The 18,716-nt window shown below is 41.5% G+C and overlaps 2 protein-coding genes across 8 annotated transcripts in view; one reads left to right on the top strand and one right to left on the bottom strand.

The window, feature by feature from the left end:
- Nucleotides 1–12,920, top strand: part of ralgapa2 (Ral GTPase activating protein catalytic subunit alpha 2) — a 107,265-nt gene extending 94,345 nt beyond the window's left edge. For 5 of the 7 annotated variants that reach the window (XM_014999936.2, XM_014999928.2, XM_088002337.1 and 2 more), the window contains 2 exons: nucleotides 1,548–1,669; nucleotides 8,669–12,920. In XM_014999936.2, the coding sequence (XP_014855422.2) occupies nucleotides 1,548–1,669; nucleotides 8,669–8,820 (274 nt within the window). In that variant the 3' untranslated portion in view covers nucleotides 8,821–12,920. Of the gene's footprint in view, nucleotides 1–1,547; nucleotides 1,670–6,049; nucleotides 8,408–8,668 lie in introns of those variants that run through there. The other 2 variants (XM_088002335.1, XM_088002336.1) reach the window with 2 other exon arrangements.
- A 2,422-nt stretch (nucleotides 12,921–15,342) lies between these two features.
- On the bottom strand, nucleotides 15,343–18,142 carry insm1b (insulinoma-associated 1b). Its single transcript, XM_014999938.2, has one exon. It carries the CDS (start codon nucleotides 18,019–18,021, stop codon nucleotides 16,510–16,512), a length of 1,512 nt encoding a protein of 503 aa, XP_014855424.2. The 5' UTR covers nucleotides 18,022–18,142; the 3' UTR covers nucleotides 15,343–16,509.
- Between the last annotated feature and the right edge of the window lie 574 nt (nucleotides 18,143–18,716).

The raw sequence follows: 18,716 nt of genomic DNA, 5'->3' as shown, positions 1-18,716 counted from the left end.
CAGCCATCCATCCTGCATGCTGGCTGCCCAGGCCTCAGTCGCTGCTTGTCACTCTGAATTTCAAATGGCTCCAATTTTCCCCCTGATGGCACGGAGAAGTGGCAGGCAGCACATCGGGGAGGGTGGTCCTAGACATGCTGCCTGCAGCAGGGGTTCTATTAGAGAGAGGAGAGGGACGAGAGTAGGAAGAGGAGAGCTTTTCAGCATCACGCCAGCATTGATGTATTCTTTTTTTATGATTATTTTGGAGACTGCATTCTCATTTGGGGCTATGTGGCATGGCTGATTGTTCCATTTCTGCTTCTGGCTGGAATGATGATGATGGGGCTGCCTGGTCCAGCAAAGCTAAATCACACCATCACGGTGTTTTATGAAGCAACTATCAGTCCCTTTAAATGGCTTTAAGAACAATAATTCAGCCCCTCTCACCGATGATCAAGATTAAATAATAACTTATCAATAAACTTTGTCTCTGAAGAGGAAGCCTTTCCTTTCACACAGGAAAGAAAAGGTGAGCAATTGTCATGTGAACAAATACCGTAATATTTTGTGATGATTGCCTACCTATTATTTATTGACCAGAAAAAGCAAAGAAACCCAGTTTAACTAATGAGCAAGAGCAAATGTAAAACATAACACAACATAAATGTTAACTATAAACTATTTTTGACTGAGTTACAATGGATGGAGCGTGTTTTCAGTAAGACACTGATTAAAGCCATAAAACGTCTGAAGAGTGTTGTAGAGCCTCGGATTATCATTTTACAGCATCTAAATTAAAGATTTAGATACTTTTCATTTTCTCATCTGAGATGACAGATTCCAATGGAAAGAATGTAGAAGCAAATTTAAATTTTACAGAGTGGATTATTTTTGGCCAACACAGGAGGTAACGAGCCGACGGGACTCTCAGATCAGCCATCAGGTTTTCTTCCAGATGCCAGAGAATTGCAGAAATGTGACTTTAGGAAAGTATTTCCCTTTTTACCTAAAACATGGTTACTAAGACAATAACAACTTAGAAGTTGAAGTTTTTGGGATCGCAGAACCAAATTGGTTTGGTAACCTAAACCCCTGCACCTCCCACACATGCACACCATTCTGTGTCCTGACTTTCCAGTTGATCTCAAGGCTCCGAACATGTGTACTGAGTACACTTCTTTTTCCTGTGCATCCGACGATATCTGTGACCTTTAGTATGGTTGGAGTTATCTATGTGTGGTATGAGAGCCTCCTGCTGTGAGATTTCATTAAAAAAAAAGCTACGTAAAGGGGGAACTCTTGACACGCATGCATTGTTGCATTGACAGTGTTTTTGTGAGGACAAAATATTTGCAGTATATTGAGCATATCTTACATTTATCTGTGTCTAAGATAGAAATTAATCTTTTTTTTTTCTCCTCTATACAGGAAATGATGCATTTATTGACTTCAGGAATTGTTTCACGTAAATTTATGTAAAAAAAAAAAAAAACTTGACGCATGTACCAGTTGCTTTTGTTTTTTTTCTACACATACTGTTTGCTCCTTTAACGAGTCGCCGCCAGCTACGAGGAGCGAGCACTCTACTTGGAGGCCATTGTTCAGAACCACAGAGAGGTCATGACCTTTGAAGACTTTGCTTCGCAGGTCTTCTCTCCCTCCCCTGCCTATTCTGCGAGCGGAACAGGTGAGAAATAAACAAAACTCCCCCTCGGTCCGTCTCATTGCTGCATCGTTTGTCTCCGTTCTTTTCTCCTCTTTCTTCGTTTGTTTTCTTAGCACCCTTGCTACATTAGTCTGCCCTCCTTCACAACACACCTGTTTGCCCCCTTCTCCCTCCCCTCCACTCTTCTTCAACGCCTACGCTCACTGATGAATATCAAACGACAAGCCCTGGCTCTTCATGCGCTCCGACTGACTTCAAACACACTGCTTCCTCCACTTCCTCAAGCCCCACTCACGCTACTTTGTTCATCCCTCTTTTCTTTTTTTTTTTTCAAACTGCATCTTTCCATGCAATTACTTCCCCCGTGAATATAAGCAGCCTCTTAAATGCCAGTTGCAGAGTGCCTGTTTGTGTTTATGTCTTTGTGTGTGTTTCCTCATGAGCTCAGTCACTAACACTTAAAAGATCTGACCGACAAACAGCAGCTCGCGGATGTCAGCACAGCCCTCTTATCAGTCCATGATGAATAGAATGGAAAACGTGTCTTATCTTGTTCTTCCTCCTTGTAGCAGCTCTGATCGATCTGCAGCAGCCCTGAAATCAATACAAGATTGCACTTTTCTACTCTATTGGATCCCGACACACATTCTGTTTTGACAAGGAAAGCACTTCACAATACCACACCACAGATGCCTTGTCATTTTCAGATATGTCGGGGCTTATACGTATTAATGGCGCTTTAGCGTGCATGCAGTGTGTTTACTGTGAGCGTGGACAAGTGAAAATTAACTGCAGTCTATTTTCCAGTGTTTCCGCCTGTGTTGGACTTTAGAAAGGAGCAGGTGTGACATTCAGGCAGGCAAGAAGTTGTCAGTCACATTTCCATATCGTCGGCCGCTCCTTCCTGCAGATGTGTTAAATCTTCTTCAGTAGCAAGAAAAAAATACCCACACATTAAAGGAAAGCACATTTTTCTACAGTGTTAAATGTGTTTATTTATATATTTTGTTTAAAAAAAAGTAAAAAAAAAAAAAGTCAGTAATTATATCATGTTTTAAATTAACATGCTTTAGAAATCAAGCATAAAATCTTATTTACACATAATCATAACAGAATAATAAAAAGTGGAATCACAAAAAGCAGATGTTAATTTAGTTACTTTTTCCATTAAAATCACAAACTTTCAGAGTACAAAATATTTAATCAGATTTATATATATATAGATATATATAGATATATATAAACAGGTACAAAGTGCTGCATATTTGTGAAGTAGAAAAATATACCTGGTTTTCAAATTGTTTTTACAGACACAATTTGAAAAGTGTGGCATGCCTTTGTTCTTTTTTTTTTTTTGCCCACCTAGTAGAGAACACGGTTCTGTCAATTTTGGTGTGCCACCCACGTCCTGACACAGCAAACCAGACCCACTCTTATCACGCTACCACCACCATTTTTAACTGTGCAGATTATTCTCTCTCTTTTTTTAAATGTTGTTAAATGTATTGGGACACACACCTTCCTAAAAGTTCCACTTTTGTCTCACCATTTTCTCAAAGTCCTGCAAATCATCGAGTTGATTTTTGGAAATGATGTAATGGACCTTTTTGTTCATTTTGAAGAAACGATCTTCAGCACTGCAGATGCACATCTGCGGTGCTGAAGATCTTGTTTTGAGTTCTTCAGTGACCTCCTAGCATTGACACCCTCTTGGAGCATTTTTTATATTCCAGCTTTTCCTGGTTAATTTCACGTCTCTTCCATGTTTTCTCCATTTTTGCTCAATCTTTCGTTCACAGGAGCCCAAACTTTCGGACTGTCGAGGGCATTCTCATTTGTTCTTGAATTTCTATTAATCGGACCATTATATGTTTCTTTTTCAGATCTTTTAGCTGACTCAAGTGATTTGTGATTCTTCAAGTCAGACAGTAATCAGACCAGACAAAGAAATTGATTGATAATTTAATGGGGCTGGGAGGACTAACTCTTTTGTTTCACATATGGACAAGTTGCTTCTGGTAGCTTTTTCCCTTGATAAATGAGCCATCATTTTATATTAATGTTTTGACAAAAAAAGAATAAGGAGGACTTTTGGAGGAACATTTGGAAACATGTAACTATTGCCAGTCAAGTTTGTATAGATTTTACACACCACCCCTACACAAGCATTGTACGTGATATACATGGAGGTAAAAACTTGGCTTAAAATTGCTCATTAATTATCCGCCTAAAATGCTGACTTCTCAGTTCTGAGGACCCTCAACACCATGCAAGTCTTATTGCTTTGTATATTATTTCATTTAACCGTGTTAGCTGGCTGACTGCTCTCCATCTCACTCCCCTGTACAGTGCTCTCCAGTTTCTTTCATTCGTGCAGGGCTGTGTTTATACGCAACTTTGTCCTCCCCATCTGCTCGTCTGTCCATCCTGCTACGGCTGCCATTGCTGCCACTAACATGTCATCCATCCTCCATGACAGCGTGCAGGCGTTGGCCGGGGATGGTTTGGGACATGGAGTACCCCTGGGCCAAGCTGGACTGTAAGACTGCCTGTTTCCTTCATATTTGGCATGGCGTTCAGCCCATTGACATCCCCCGTTCAGTCGTTTGATCCTGACATCATCAGATCCCTAGAGGCTGCGTTTCATTTCTGTTGATGCATCCAGGTTTTGACTCCAACTGCAGGTCCTTGCATGCTGATTTGAACATTACAAACATAACATACATTGCCATGCAAAAGTGTTCATACCATTTGAGCTTTTTTATATTTTTGCCACATTACAACCAAAAACTTAATTGAATGTTATAGGTAGTTTTTTTGTCATTGACCAACTAAATGTACATGTGAAGTGGAAGACAAAGAATACTCAGCATTCGGATTTTTTTTCATGGATGTGTACTCGGCACCCCTGAGTCAGTACTTTGTAGAACCTACAATTTGTGCACTTAGAACTGCAAGCCTTTTGGGATCGGTCGCTACCAGCTTTGCAGATGTAAAGACCTAAGTTTCCTCCGGTTTCTAATTTTTGATTCCCAGTCAGATTAGATGGAAAGAATCTGCAAATATGATACAAGTTTTAAGGCCTTGACGAAGGTTCTCAATTAGAATTAAGTTTGAATATTGACTGGGTCCTCTGAATGTGTCGTTGGTCGTTTTATCTCTGGCTGTATGATCAGGATAATTTTCTTGCTTTAAAGTAAACCTCTTAGTTTTTTCGCAGCCTCTAACAGGCTTTATTTGAGGATTCCTCTGTGTTTTGCCCCTTTCATCTTCCCTGACCTGCCATGTCTCACTGTAGGAACAGTGTGTGTAAGGTGGAGTGCAATGATGACTTTTTCAACATGCATTTAATATTGGTTTCACTTGACCACTGCACCTTCTTCCACTTCATTGCTGTATGTTTTATATATACCAAACTTTAAACGTTCTTTTATAAAGTTTTTCTTCTTTCCACTCCACTATAAAGGTCAAACTTAAATATGCGCAATTAATAATTGTCCCAATTGGTTGCACTGGATTTTATTTACAGGCGTCAATGTATATGAATATGATTTTTTTTTCCCTTTTTTTTTTTTTTTTTTTTTTGCATAAAATTTTAATAAAATTTAGGAGTGGTTGTAAAGTGGAAAAATGTCAAAAAAGTTAAAGTAGAATGAATATTTCTGTAGACCTGAGCCCACATTCATCCTTTACTTTATTGCAGCTGCTGTTATCCTCAATGTAACTTCACTCTCACCAGGCAGCTTCTGTGCAACATCATGGCTTCCTGCATGAACCGGTCCATCTCTCCCACGAACTCTCCATCAGTGTGTTACACTTTCCACTGCTTTTCTTCACTCTTTAGTGTTTTTTTTTTTTGGGGGGGGGGAGGATTTTGGTGGTCATTTGCCGTACTTCTTAAAATGATTAACGGCAGAGGAGAAATAAAGGTTCTCTCAGGATGAAACTACATAAAAGCTGCCGTGACCCTTTGAGGTGCCCCAGCATCTTTTGCTCTTTCACCCAAACTGCTTTTCTGCTCGTAACATTGGCGGTAAATGTTTCTAAGTCTGTTGTTTCCATGTGAACTGCACACCGTTTGTTCACTGGCTTTCAAAATGCTCTTATTTTCTTCTGTGTTATTGGGCACCATCAAACATAACGGTACCTTCAGAGAAATGCCACTTGTTCATTAACTCATTATCCAGAATTGGTTAACCTCCTCTTTCTTTAAAGCTCTAAGTTACAACTAACAACAACACCACACATGCTGCCTGAAGCTCAATCCATCTAACTCCCATGAATCATTCAAATATTTGTATTTTCAGCAGCAATGTGTTGCTGTTCTGTTTTTCTGGTGTTTCCACTTTTTTTTTTTTTTTTTCCTCACAAATGAATATGTACTCTGTTTTTCCTTTTTAGATTAACAAAAATATCTTAAAGGTCCAAATGCTAGATGTGGTGAAGGTAAGCCAAAGTCGGACTGGAAGCTTGTTTCGGTCCGGCTGCTTTACCTACCCTTCACTCACCCTGACTGTTCTTACCCAAGCCGCTCTTCTTTTTAAATTCAGTACTAACCAAGCTTTATTTACTGAATGTGCTTCAGAATGGGAAAAGAAAGAGAAACCGGGCTGTTTATTTGGGGGGTGTCCTACTGTTCAGGCCAGCCTGGTAATTGAGAGCGATGTACGGTGGCGACAATTAGCACCTGACTAAGTAGCAGCATGAACAATAAAGCTACACTTCTGGCCCTTGCTTCTGCATGTGGTGCGCCTTTATCTCTTCCCCCTGCAAACACTTTTCTCTTTTCTCTCTTTCCTTTTTTTTAACCCCCCCACCCCCTTATTTCCTCCTGTTGGAGTGTGCCTGTTTGCCTGGGGCATACTCTGAGACTAACACCTGCCGCACTGGAAGACGTCTTTGTCATCTAAAGCCTTGTTTGAACTGCTGCACTGGGGACCAATGGGAGTGCAGGGCCATTTAAAGGGTCCCCTTTTTTTTATCTTTTTGCCCTTTTTCAATTTTTCTTCTTTCCTTCTAAAACAAACGGGAGTGCAAGGGTGGGGGCGCTAAATGGGTGGGTTCAAAACAAAGAAATATATACATTCAGATAACACAATTCCTCTTGATTTATGATATTTTGCTATAATACTGTTCACTGTAAATATAAATCTGAGACAAATGCAGCTGTAGGCATGGCTGGTATAAGATCCTTACAGTTCAACCTGGAGTAAAAATACCATTGCTTCTTGATATTTAACCAAAAATGTGTTGCTTGTATGTAGTGAATTGTTTTATTCAAGAGAGAAAAGCATCAGGTATTCCTTCTGCTGCTAATATAATTGAATATTACTGTTAACGGGCCGGTTACTGGTAGATTGAGGGTTTAAGAATGTGAAGTTTTAAAGATGATAAAGTTGGACATCAGTTTCACAGAGACACTGCAAAAAATCCTGGAGTGATCAGAGCTTTCTCCGGAAATATAGAGCCATGGAGGGCCGGGGGGGAACAGCACTGCCTTTTCCCCATTTGTTGCTGAGCACTCCCAGTCAGCTGGCTGAAAGAATGTTTTTTTTTTCTTTTTTTTTTTTTCTTTGGAAATGTTTTATATATTTTATTTGTACACTTTAACTCTTTCACACCTGCAGTTGTGAAAGAGTTAAAAAGAAAATAGTGTAGTTGTTTTCTTTCAGTCAGCTGACTGGCAGTGCACAGCATCAAATGGGGAGTTGTTCCGGGCTGCATTACTTTATCCTTCATAAGAAAACTGACCAGTCCAGCGTTTCCTCTTCCATCTAAATAAAGGATGTAAAGCCTTTGATGTGTTGGAAAACTTCAGCAGCTTTCAACCATAACTTTTAAAAACGCTGGTCACCAGTAACCGGTACTTGCTGAGCGTGTTCTACCTTTAACAGCTTCCTTTCATTTTGGCCAGAAGGTGTTTACGGTAGATGTGTTTTTTTTTTTTGTTTTGTTTTCTTTTTTTTATTCACTGCTGGAATGAACGCCTTCCAGTGAAGATTATAGGAATGCAAAACTTCCCCGGCACACAGCTTCAGCCAAGCTTGTCCCTCTTTTACATTTAAATGCCGAATTTTCAGAATGCAATTTCACCTCCCCTCCTGTAGCCCTGCACAATGCTCACACCCAGCGTTCCATCCTCAGCCCGGCCTCTTCTCCCAGCGACCTGCAGCGCTGGATGCTGCTGGTGTCCACTGTGCTGCCTGAGTCTGTTATTCCTGCCATCTGCCATCCCTTTTAGCCGCTGCAACTTGAGATGCCTCGGAAAAATGGCAGGAAATAAAAGGATAGGAAAGAAAATAGGCAAGCAGATGCCATCTCAACAAAGCAGAAAAGTTGTTTAAACGGGCGGAGGGGGGAGTTCCCCCTTCCCCCCCTCCTTCTCCACCCCAGTAGTTCGGATTTAGTCGGGGGGCACAGCGAGAAAGTCGATGTTCACAATACTTGATTGTCCTCAGCGGCATTATTACCGTTAGTCGTCCCATAATCACTGATGGGAACTTTTTTTTTTTTTGTCCGAAAAACGACAAGGTGCTACAATGGGAATGCTCCAATATTCACAACAAGAGTGTAATGTGTAATTTTGTTTTCATTCAGAGCATTTTGCCGTCACGCTGTGAACTGGATGCTTTCCTTTAAGCTGGAAAGGTGGCCTTTCTTTTTGCATTATATAAGCAAGCCAAGGGGGTTGGGAAGGGGAAATGGGCTTCTCTTTTAGCAAGCTTTGCTTTTCAGCAGCATGTGGGAAAAAAAAAAGAAGCATGTAACTTTTATAATGGGCTGTCTAATTCTAATTAACTTGAGTTGAAATAATTCAGATCCTAACCAGTGTTTGTTTATTTTTTCTTTTTGCAGCTTCGGTTGTAGCTTTGTGAATGTTGGTGAAAATCCTATGAACTTGGTTTAATGAAGAGTCAGATGCATGACACGGCATGCTGGGATGAACGTCGCGCAGACAGTTTGTGTGAAGCTGCTAAACTTTTTCTCTCTCTGCAAACTCTCCATCCATCTCTGTGCTAGGATCCCTCACTGGCAGCGTGAGCCCCGAAGGTGGAAATCCGACGGCGGACTCGTCCGAGCAGGTGTCTCCCACCCTGCCCCGTTCCACCAAACAGAGAGTTTCGGGAAAACTCCGCAGATCAGCGAGCGCTATAAGCAAATCTTCAAACTAAGCTCCTCAGCCCGTCACCCGTCCTCAAGAGTGAAGCCTTGAATCTGCTGTGGAAGAACCTCAAACACACTGCCGGGACTGCAAGATTGTTTTATTTTTGTCGGGTTTTTTTTTTTTTTTTTTTTTTTTTTTGTGTCGTATAAACATTAATTTGAGTGTGGTGTCATTGTTAATTTAAGTGGCTATCGATGATTTTTTTTGTCTCTACATTTCAGTTTGCTGTACTGGCTTAATTGAGACAGGCACGAGACTAAAACCATGTTCATCATAGGAAGACTTAAGAGTCTTAATGCAAATCTGTGATCCAAGTGTGACTTTTATTCTAAGACTCTAGCGCTCTCTGAAAGCGCTAGAAAAACTGAGGTTCTTACTATAGTAAGGAAATGGGAGACTGCTGCAAGCCGTTTCATTGTCAGATAATTCAACACTTTATGTAAAGCACTGAATGACAGTTTGTGCTAAACTTGCACAGGAGATTGGTGTCCTTTTAGATATTTGTCTTTTACCTCTTTTTGCACCCGCCTCTGCCTTCCTACGCCAGTGACTCCACATCAGGTGAGGTCTCAAGCTCTTGTCCTCCTGTGTAGCACCAGTTCATTCAACGTTTGTGGAAGACTGATTGCATTTTCGGAAACTTTTCCCGGTGGATACGTACGCCATGCACTACCACACCTGGGCACATAGTCTCTGCAGTGTCCGAGTTATTTTTTTATTTTTATTTTTTTCTGTTTGTTTTTTTCTTCACCACCCCCCATCGTACAATCGATGGCATCCTTTGAACTTGAAATGATTTTTTTTTTTTTTTTACCATTCTCATTTTCCACTTTAAATGGATTCCAATAGATTTTGTCACTGTTTGATTTATGCAACTCTGGTGGAATGAGAAAAGACCACGCTTATAATCGTTATATGATGTCATTAACCTGGGCTTATGTCCGGTAATTGGATAAGTTTCCTCCTGTCTCTTTCCTCCGCCATCAGTTTGCCCTGTCCTGTGATGACACTGACATTCCAACATTCCCAACCTACCGGTGTGTTTTGCACTCACTCATCATTAGCATTGAATGTTCCTCTTTTGCTGAGTTTGTTTGGGATTCAAGTTGCTTTCATTTGTTTGTTTGTTTGTTTTTTTTCTTCTGCATTTGCTAAATTGTATGAATTGATTAATCATTTTGTTGTAATATGAATCCTGTGCTGTTTAGAGGAAAAAAACGCCAGACCCTCAGGTGAAACTTTACTCCATGCACTGGTGTGTGTGCGTGTGTGTGTGTGTGTGTGTATAAATATATGTGATGTATGTGACAGTTTAGTGTTTTCATGTACTCGAATCTCTCTTATGAAGCTTCTCACAATATCTGTGTAATAAGAAATGCCGATAGATCTAGAGATGCACCAACATGAGCTTTGTGGCTGATTTTTATCACGTCCAGATTTTTCTTCTACATCTATGATATAATAGCCTTCAAAGTATTTTTTCTATTCTTCCGGCTTTGACTGGTTGCTGTAAAACAGGTTTGAACTTTTTTTTTTTTTAGAGAAAGGCCAAATGATTGAGTTGACATTTAAAACTGCCTTTTCAGACTTAAATTAGCAATTAGCACAGTTGGTACACCGAGCATTACTAAAACAGCGGACTCCATGTATATTTCAAGAGAATGTAGATCCTTAACCCAAATTTAACATTCCAGCCAGCTTATAAGATGATATACATCTGGTTCTTGAGAATCGGATTGTGTTTTAAAACATTTTTGGAAGAAAAAGCTAAAAATCCAGTTTTTCTCATTTTCATTCATTTCAAACTGTGTTTTAAAGAGTCGCTCTTTGCTATAGAATAATCCGGTTCAGGTCTGAGCAGTCGTTTATTAATAAAGTCTAGACTCAATAAAAACAGTTTAGTTGCCCTTTATCACCAAAGAGATGATTCAAAGTAGATTGTAACTTTAGCTTTGCTAGCAGCTAATTATTAGCTAGTCGCAGTGTTCTGTCATTCCTCTTAAATCCATTATATTCAGTCTGTCCATCTGCCACATATTACTACCCGAGTACCTGGACTCTTCACAGCTGGTTTTACCAAATGTTATTGGTCAGCCTGACATCTTTATTAGGCAACACTTTTAACACAGCCCAGCAGCTGAAGAACTACTTCCTTTTTAACTTCAAAATTAGAGCTGCAAACATATGTGCTGGGGGACTCTTGTTATATTCTGATACCACTTGGATAAGGCCACTCAAGACCGGCTTCACTGCGACGACAAATGGTGTCATTTTAATGTACACAAAATCTTAATGCCCTGCTGCATATACTTTCCAAGTCACCACATCCATGACAGACAGTGGTTGAAAGCTCAAAGGGATAAAACAAGCAACTTTTCTATTTTCCATTTAGCCTTCCTGTTATCTGCTGAAAGGTTTGCACTCTTGCACGCTCTCTCAGCTTAATATAGTGGAAACTACAAATCCCTTATGCCTGTGCCTCCTATGACTTCATTACTAAAGAACTTACCAAGACTGAAAATGGCCAATTTTGAGTCGTCTTTGTTCAGTAACAGCATCCACACCGAAGTGTGGCGTTGCTAGATATGGCCCACTAGAAAATAAGGTTAATTTTGATGGGCTGCTTCAGCTGAAAATTGCTGGGAAAGCTCATTTCTTGGTGCTTCTCTAAATTTAAGGCTTCTTTTTCCACCGTGTTGAACATTGTCTGATCATCTCATTGGTATAATTGATCCTTCTCCTCCATCATCTCTAAACATCCATGTCTTGTGCCTCCCACAAAAACAACAGATGGATTTAGGATTTATTTATTGTTTCTAAACGTCTTGCTCCATCTTCATCTCAGAATGGAGTGTAACCAACTCCTGCTCTTTCCCATGATCCTCTCTGTCTCCATGTGTCCTCCTGAGGCCCCCGGCTGCTTAGGAGGGGGGTTGAGTTTGGGTTTAGGTGGCGTGCCAGAGCTGAACTCTCACCAGACCTCTTAGCAACAGCCAGGCAAGCAGCGCTCACAACCTGCACGCTCGTGGTCGTCATGGCAGCCAGGTGTCCAACCCCCCGCCCCCACCCCTCTCTTCCCTCCACCCTCCAGCACTCACACTGTACACTCACACTTTCTGAGAGCTCCACCCAAGCTGCAACACTATCCCCATCTGTTGCACTACTATGCCTTACCGTCTTTCTCCAAGATCTCACCTCCTTTTGTTTGCTCATTCCTACAGCAGAATATGGGGAATCCAAACAGCAGGGGGTCTCGCAGAAATGTTGTTGTGCTTTTTATTTGGTTGTCTTTTTGAAGAATGTATGAACATATAGGCCTGGATCGCAACCATGGTTTTTGTTTTTCCCCCAAAGTCTCTTGAAGGAAAAACCCGCTGTGTGGATCTAAAGATTGTAGCTTGTAGAATAATGTGTTTTGAAGGGATGTTTTACTCCTCTTTTAGTGGCTTAGTCGCTGGAGGTGTTCGGACCAAGATTGTGTGTCTCATATTTGTGAAGAAAATGAGTTAGTTCTTAGACGTGTTATTTTCCTCTTCTCGTTTTAGAAATCCTTGTACATTGTGTCAATTTCAGGGGCCTCATTGCCCTCTTAATATAAATATATTAATGCCTGTAATATAATCTTTGTATAAGAAAGCAAAAAAAAAAAAAAAAGCTTGAAATTTTCATCATTTGTCAACATATCAAAACTGTTTTTAATGACCGAGGTCCTGCTATCTTCACTGGAAATGTGAAAATTGAAACATTTCATTAAATCGTTTTTAAAATTCTACATTTTTGCTGTGTTTCTGACTGGGAAGTTGCGAGTGTAGGTTTTTAATCTGTGATGCTGCCTGTCTCCGTGGGCTTTCTGACCCCAGCCCGGCTGTGCCATCAGCAGCAGGGGTAACCTGACCCTCCTCCCATCTGTCTCCCCTGCTGCTCAGACCTACTTAGAGGAGGCCTGCGTAATGGAACCTCACCAGGAGGTACAGGTGCAGCGGCTGCAGCACCTACAGGTGCCCCTGCCTCTCCTGGGCCGCATAAAGGCACACGAAAAAGCACTTGACCATAATTGGAGCCCCGAATCTGTATGTGTGTGTGGGGAATAAACCTAATGTTACCTAATTTTCACCGGGCTCGGCGCTCGTCATTGACTTTAGATACGTTACAGCAGAACAGGCTGACACTGTGATTGCTGCCTTGTATTATTTCATGTCTTTGTGGTCCATTCTCACGTTTCAAATATCTCTGCGTGTTGCCGAGGGAGATGGATGCTTGTTAAAAAAAAAGTTTATTTTGCTGTGAACAGGTGTGGAATATTCATAAAACATGGTTAATTATAGTAGAAATCAGGCCAGAAGAGGTTGAGGTGAAAGTTTTTTTGTTTTTTTTTTACTGTTGGTAGTCGAGGTGACGAAAGTCTTTCTTGTATTTATATTATTTAATAATACAAATTAATATGTGTAGGTACACATTTCACTGATTTGCATTATTTATTTTAACTACACTTTTGTGTATTATATTTTTAACAGTTTGTCATTTGTGCACCTACACATCTGTAGTCTTGGATAGGGATTTTACGTGACAGATATAGTTCATGCTTGTGAAGTGAAGAAAGTATATGCAGGTACAAATCTTACAAAGTGCTGGTTTGTTTTGTATTTTAATATCCCTAAATAAAATCCATTGCAGCCAGATGCTTCACAAGTCGCTTAACTTAACCACACCTAACTCTTCTGCGAAGTCATCAAAGGTTTGTTGGAAAACATTAGCGAACAAATAGCAGATTAAGACAGGTGAAGGTAAAGGTTGTTGAAAAGTTTAGACCAGAGTTGGGTTGTAAAGGAAGAAAAGTTTTCATAGCTCTGTTCAATATATTATCCGAAAACACAGAAGCAGCCAAGATACGCCTGGTAACTGGAGCTGCAGAGATCCACATTCGTAGCTGGCCTTCGTGGAAGAATGACAGCCAGAAAGCTGCTGTTGATGGAAAGTCACACAGTTTGTCACGACCCACCCAGGGAACACAGCAGACATGGAAGAAGTCGCTCTGGTTAGGTGAGGTTAAGCTGTTTGACCTACAAGTAAAGCACATCATCCCTATAGTGAAACATAGGGAGTGGCAGCAAAATGGTATTGAGGCACTAGGTAGGTAGATGGAGCTAGATGCATGGCAGAAGTGTTTATGTTCATTTACCGGCAGGACTGCAGAGCTATGATGAGGCATAGATCAAAACATTCATGGCTCAGTCAAAGTGCAGACCTAAATCCACTGTCAAGACTTTAACAGATTATCTGCATCCAATCTGAGTATGCTTCTTTTTCTTTTCATGAAAAGAGGCAACATTTTAAGTTCAAAGCTGATAACTACATCCAAAAATACTGGTCTTACAAAGTCCTGACTTGAGGCGACTAAATTACAAATCCATGCCTCACTTTGTATCCGTGTTTAATTTCCTTTCGCATCATGTTTTTGCTCTGCTGTGTTCTCTTTGGCTGAAAGGTGACGAAATCTGGAAACCCCTAAGGACGTGAACACATCTGCGAGACGCTTGGGAGCATTTTTAATGTCCTGAAATTTTGTCCGGCGTTAGATTTTTTTTTTTTTTTTTTTTTTTTTTTTTTTTTGGTGCTTCAACACAAGAGCCACAACTTCAAAAAAAAAAACAAAAAAAACTTCAATGCGTTTAAGTTTGAATTGACGCGTCTTACTTCGAGCTTTACGTGTCCTGCTAGTTAGATCTAAAGTCAGTTGTGGACCTGATGAATCATAAATCATCTTACAACTCAGGAAAAATCAAACCCTGGGAGTTTCTCTCTCTCTCTCTTTGTTTTTTCTTCAAGAAGCAGACAGATGTTTTACTGCTCCAGAGGTGAGCTCTGATCCACCACCTCCTTTGTCCCGCTGTCATGTCCTGACATGGTATTAAAGGCAGGAGGGGATTTATGATAAGGCTCTAAGTGCTCCTCTCCTCTCTTGAGCCTCTGCAGCGATGATTTACAGAAAATCGCTCTGATGAACGTGGTGGTGGGGGGGGGGGGGTACTGAATGCAGAGGTTCGGTTCCGACGTTAGTTATTCACGGGGAGAGTCTCCCGACGACTGGTTTAACTTTCAAGCTTTTAAAGTGTAAAACTTACAAATGGAAATAAGATCTAACTCGGACATAAAGATCATTTTAATAAATGATAAATAAGTTTACAAACTCTTTATTTAATCGTCCTGGTGTGCGCACATGATAGATCTATCAATTTGCGCGATTAGAATAAAAGAAAAATAAGTTAGAAATTAGGTTATGTCATTTCTAAAAGTCGGAATGTGTTTTTTTTCTGTCGTTTTTGCGGCATTTTCTGTTTTCTTTGGATTGTTATGCTTTAATGTTTGAAGTGAGAGGGTACAGACACATTGAAAGCATAAAAAATATCATTTGGATTAAGTGCATTTATTCCTACAAATATATATATATATATATGTATATATATATATATATATTTTTTTTTTTTTTTCTTAAAGGGAGTAATTTGAAAAAGTTCAAGCAGCCCGCGTGTCTTTTTGAAAATATTTTTTTTATTATTTCGATAGACACCAACGATGTACACATACAATCAAAGCGCTATAAAAGCCAACATTTAAGAAAAATAACTTGTCCTTAAAAAAGATTGCATCTAAGGTAAGAGCTTTACGTTTTTCTTTATTATTATTTTTTTTAAAACACAAGAGCTGTGAAGATTGATGATTAAAACCCGACCCACCACAATTATCACAACTAATAAATAAAAGACAGCAACCAAAAAAATAAAAAAATAAAAAAAATTGAAAGACATTTGGCTATACGACATGTAAACTGCCAGAAAGATTCACAGGGGAGGAAAAGAGAAAATAAATCACAACAATAAGTTACATAAAATAATTAGAATAAATAAATAAATATGATGGAAAAATATTGCAACAATCTTCAATAATAATAACAACGATGATGATGATGATAATAATAATAAATCGAATAAAATATGTGCCAGCATTCAAAATTAAAACAATCTATGTTGACTTTTTTAAGGCAGTTATACAGCAGGATTTGGATGTGTATGCAGGCTATTTAAGACTAGGCTTTTCTGTTTACTAAAGGCATTTGTGGTTCTACTAAACTGGGAAAATTCTTCAGTCACACTTTTTTTTTCCACCAAGACAAAGTTGATAAAGTTCTGTCCTCTACAAACAAGCGTAAAGCTACAGTGATAGAGCATTCACGGTCGGTGAATTCAACAGACTTTGATGGGGAGAAAAAAAAAAAAGATTTCTGAGATTTTGTTTTTTCTTAAGACATTTCTTAGGTCTAGAAGCTATCATTGAGCATGTGCTGTACTAGAAAAATACCCTTTAACAGTCAAACTAACGCTTTGTATTCATTTTCCCCCTTTTGATAAACTAATTTGAGAAATAAAATCTCAAAATAGGCCTATAAGTAAATTAAATATCGAGACAAGCATTCAACAATCACTGATTGGCATGAAAAAGACACCACTTAAACATCAAACAGCCCTGCCTTTCATTGGCCTAAAGTTATGGCAGTGGGCAACTTTATTATCTTTTTTTTTTAAAACCCAAAGCCACTTTTTTGTTTCTATTTTTTATTATTATTATTTTCTTTCTTTTTTTTCTCTCTTTTTTTTTTTTTTGTATTTCCCCCATCAAAGGCACAAGTTCTGTGTTGTCTTCAGCAGGCAGGGCGCACCGGCATTTGCAGCAGGATCACCTGCCTGTTCTCCGAGGGGTGGCACTTGTTTATGTGCCTGGTGAGCCCCGGAGAGCTGGGGAGGGTGGCGGGGCAGTATTTGCACGGGTAGATCTGGGAGGGGTGCATGAGGCGCAGGTGTCTCTCCTGGCCGGCCCTGCTGGTGAAACTCTCCCCGCACATCGTGCACAGCAGGCAGTCCACCGGGCTCAGATTCAGGGGGCTTTGGTTTGAGGCTTCCTCTGATGATGCTGAGGAAGAGGAGGAGGAGGTGGAGGAGGAGGAAGGGGCGGACACTGGAGCTTGCTCGGCCGCTGCACGGTCGCTGGTTTGAAACCCGTGCTCTTCCAGTACCTTCTTCTGTAGGGCCTGGTGAGCCATGATGTGTTTTCTTAGGTACGCCTGCCGCTTGAACCTCTTCCCGCAGAACTGGCAGTCGTACGAGCCGTCTTCAGAGCCCGACTCGGACAACCCGGGACTCGGGGTGTCTCTGTCACTCATGTCTTTGGTTTCGTCGGAGACTGACTTGACGCCCAGCGGCTGCATTTTGGCCATGTCGGGTTTGACGCCCTGCGCGGGCGGAGCCGCCGCCGGCGCGCCGGTGCTGGTCCGCGGTTTGTGCCAGCGGCGGTGAGAGGCGAGGTTCGCCGGGCAGCTGAACATCTTGTCACACTCGGGACACCGGTACTCGACCCTGACTATGCGGGAGCATTTGTGCTGAGCCAGGGAGAAGGGATCCGCGTACGCCTCTTTACACAGCTGGCACACAAACTCCCCTAAAGGTTTGGTTCCCCCGGAGGACTGCGCCCTCGGCTTCATCTCCACCGGCCCCTCTTTGATTTTCAGCCCGAGCACCGGAGAAGTGGTCACCTCGTCTTCAAAGTTGAGCTTTCTGATGGCTTTGGGTTTCTTTGAGGCGGCTTTAGGTTTTCGCTCTGCTCCCTCGGCGGCGGGTCTTTTGGTTGCGACCCGGTTGTTTGGTACTGATAGGCTGTTGCTGCTGCTGCTGGTGCTGCTGCTGCTGCTGGTGGTGGTGTTTGTGATGGCTGCGCCGCCCCGGCTGCTGTTGCTGGTGCCGATTTTCAGGTCCACCGGAGCGTACAGGAGGTGGTCCAGGCCGGAGAGCGAGGCGGCTGCGGGGAATGACTCCGCAGAAACGGGCGAGCCCAGATTGAAACTTCGCTCAAAATATCCCCTGTCGTGCTCCTTGCTGATGGGTCGGGTGGGGCTGTAGATGGCTTGGCACACCGCTTCTGGATTGCCGAACTGCTCCGGCTTTTCCAGCCTTGGCACCGGCGCGTCGGCTGCGACGAAATCTGGTGATACCGAGGCGCGGTCGGGGCTTGACGCCACGGACATCGGCGGGGAGGGGTCCGTCTGACTTGGCAAGGCAGCTGGGGTGTGTAGCTCCTGGAGATCATCCTCATCAGATCGAGTCCTGTAGGAAACATGTGCGGATTTCTTGTTTCTTTTCACCAGGAATCCTTTGGGCATCTTGGCGAGTAACAGCGGGAAGGCACTTCGGAGAGGTGGCTGAAATCTGGAGTATCCAGGTTGGTTTAAAAAATATGGCAACACCAGAATTTTAGGGACTTTTTACTCCCCTCTATATCGATCCTTCTGTTGCTGAAATGTTTTCGTCTCCAAGGCATAGCTCCACTCTTTTTATGCCGGAATGATGCTATTGTTCTCGCCCCCCCCTGTTGCAGCATCCCCGACCAATGGGATGAAACCAAGATCCCAGTGGATTTTATTGTGGGAGGGCTCTGAGCCTGGGGTCGGTGGATTTCGTTGGAGGATGTGCAGATAGCTCAGCAGATGTACTGGCGGTTTATTACATTAATGCTGCACGCACAGCTTCCCTCCCCCGACCGAGGCACACGCCGGGACCCTCCTCTTTTTACGGTCTGATGGGCCCCTACACAAATGCACACGTGCCACTGCTTTGTGGCTCTCCTCTGGGGGGCCTCTGAGTCGCTAAAAGGGAAATGTCCATCAGTGCTAAAATCATCACGATTTAACATTTTTTTATTATTATTATTATTTAGAATCAGAAGGTTGTAAAAATGCTTGTTTCTTCTAAAAAAAAATTCCCTGAGATGTTGGTAAAAAAATGTGCAGCACAAAAACAGGTTTAAAAATATTCGTTCTCTATACCTTTGCTCCATCTTTACGCACGACCTTTACGC

Source organism: Poecilia mexicana, unplaced genomic scaffold, assembly GCF_051168715.1.
Source record: "Poecilia mexicana isolate PSO_F unplaced genomic scaffold, ASM5116871v1 scaffold_22, whole genome shotgun sequence".
NCBI classification, from domain to species: domain Eukaryota; kingdom Metazoa; phylum Chordata; class Actinopteri; order Cyprinodontiformes; family Poeciliidae; genus Poecilia; species Poecilia mexicana.
The sequence above is the reverse complement of the archived record's forward strand: the minus strand, read 5'-3'. Positions and strand labels throughout refer to the sequence as shown.

What these genes read in the sequence shown, in the direction of transcription:
- insm1b (XM_014999938.2), bottom strand. Translation starts at nt 18,021, where the DNA reads ATGCCCAAAGGATTCCTGGTGAAAAGAAACAAGAAATCCGCACATGTT.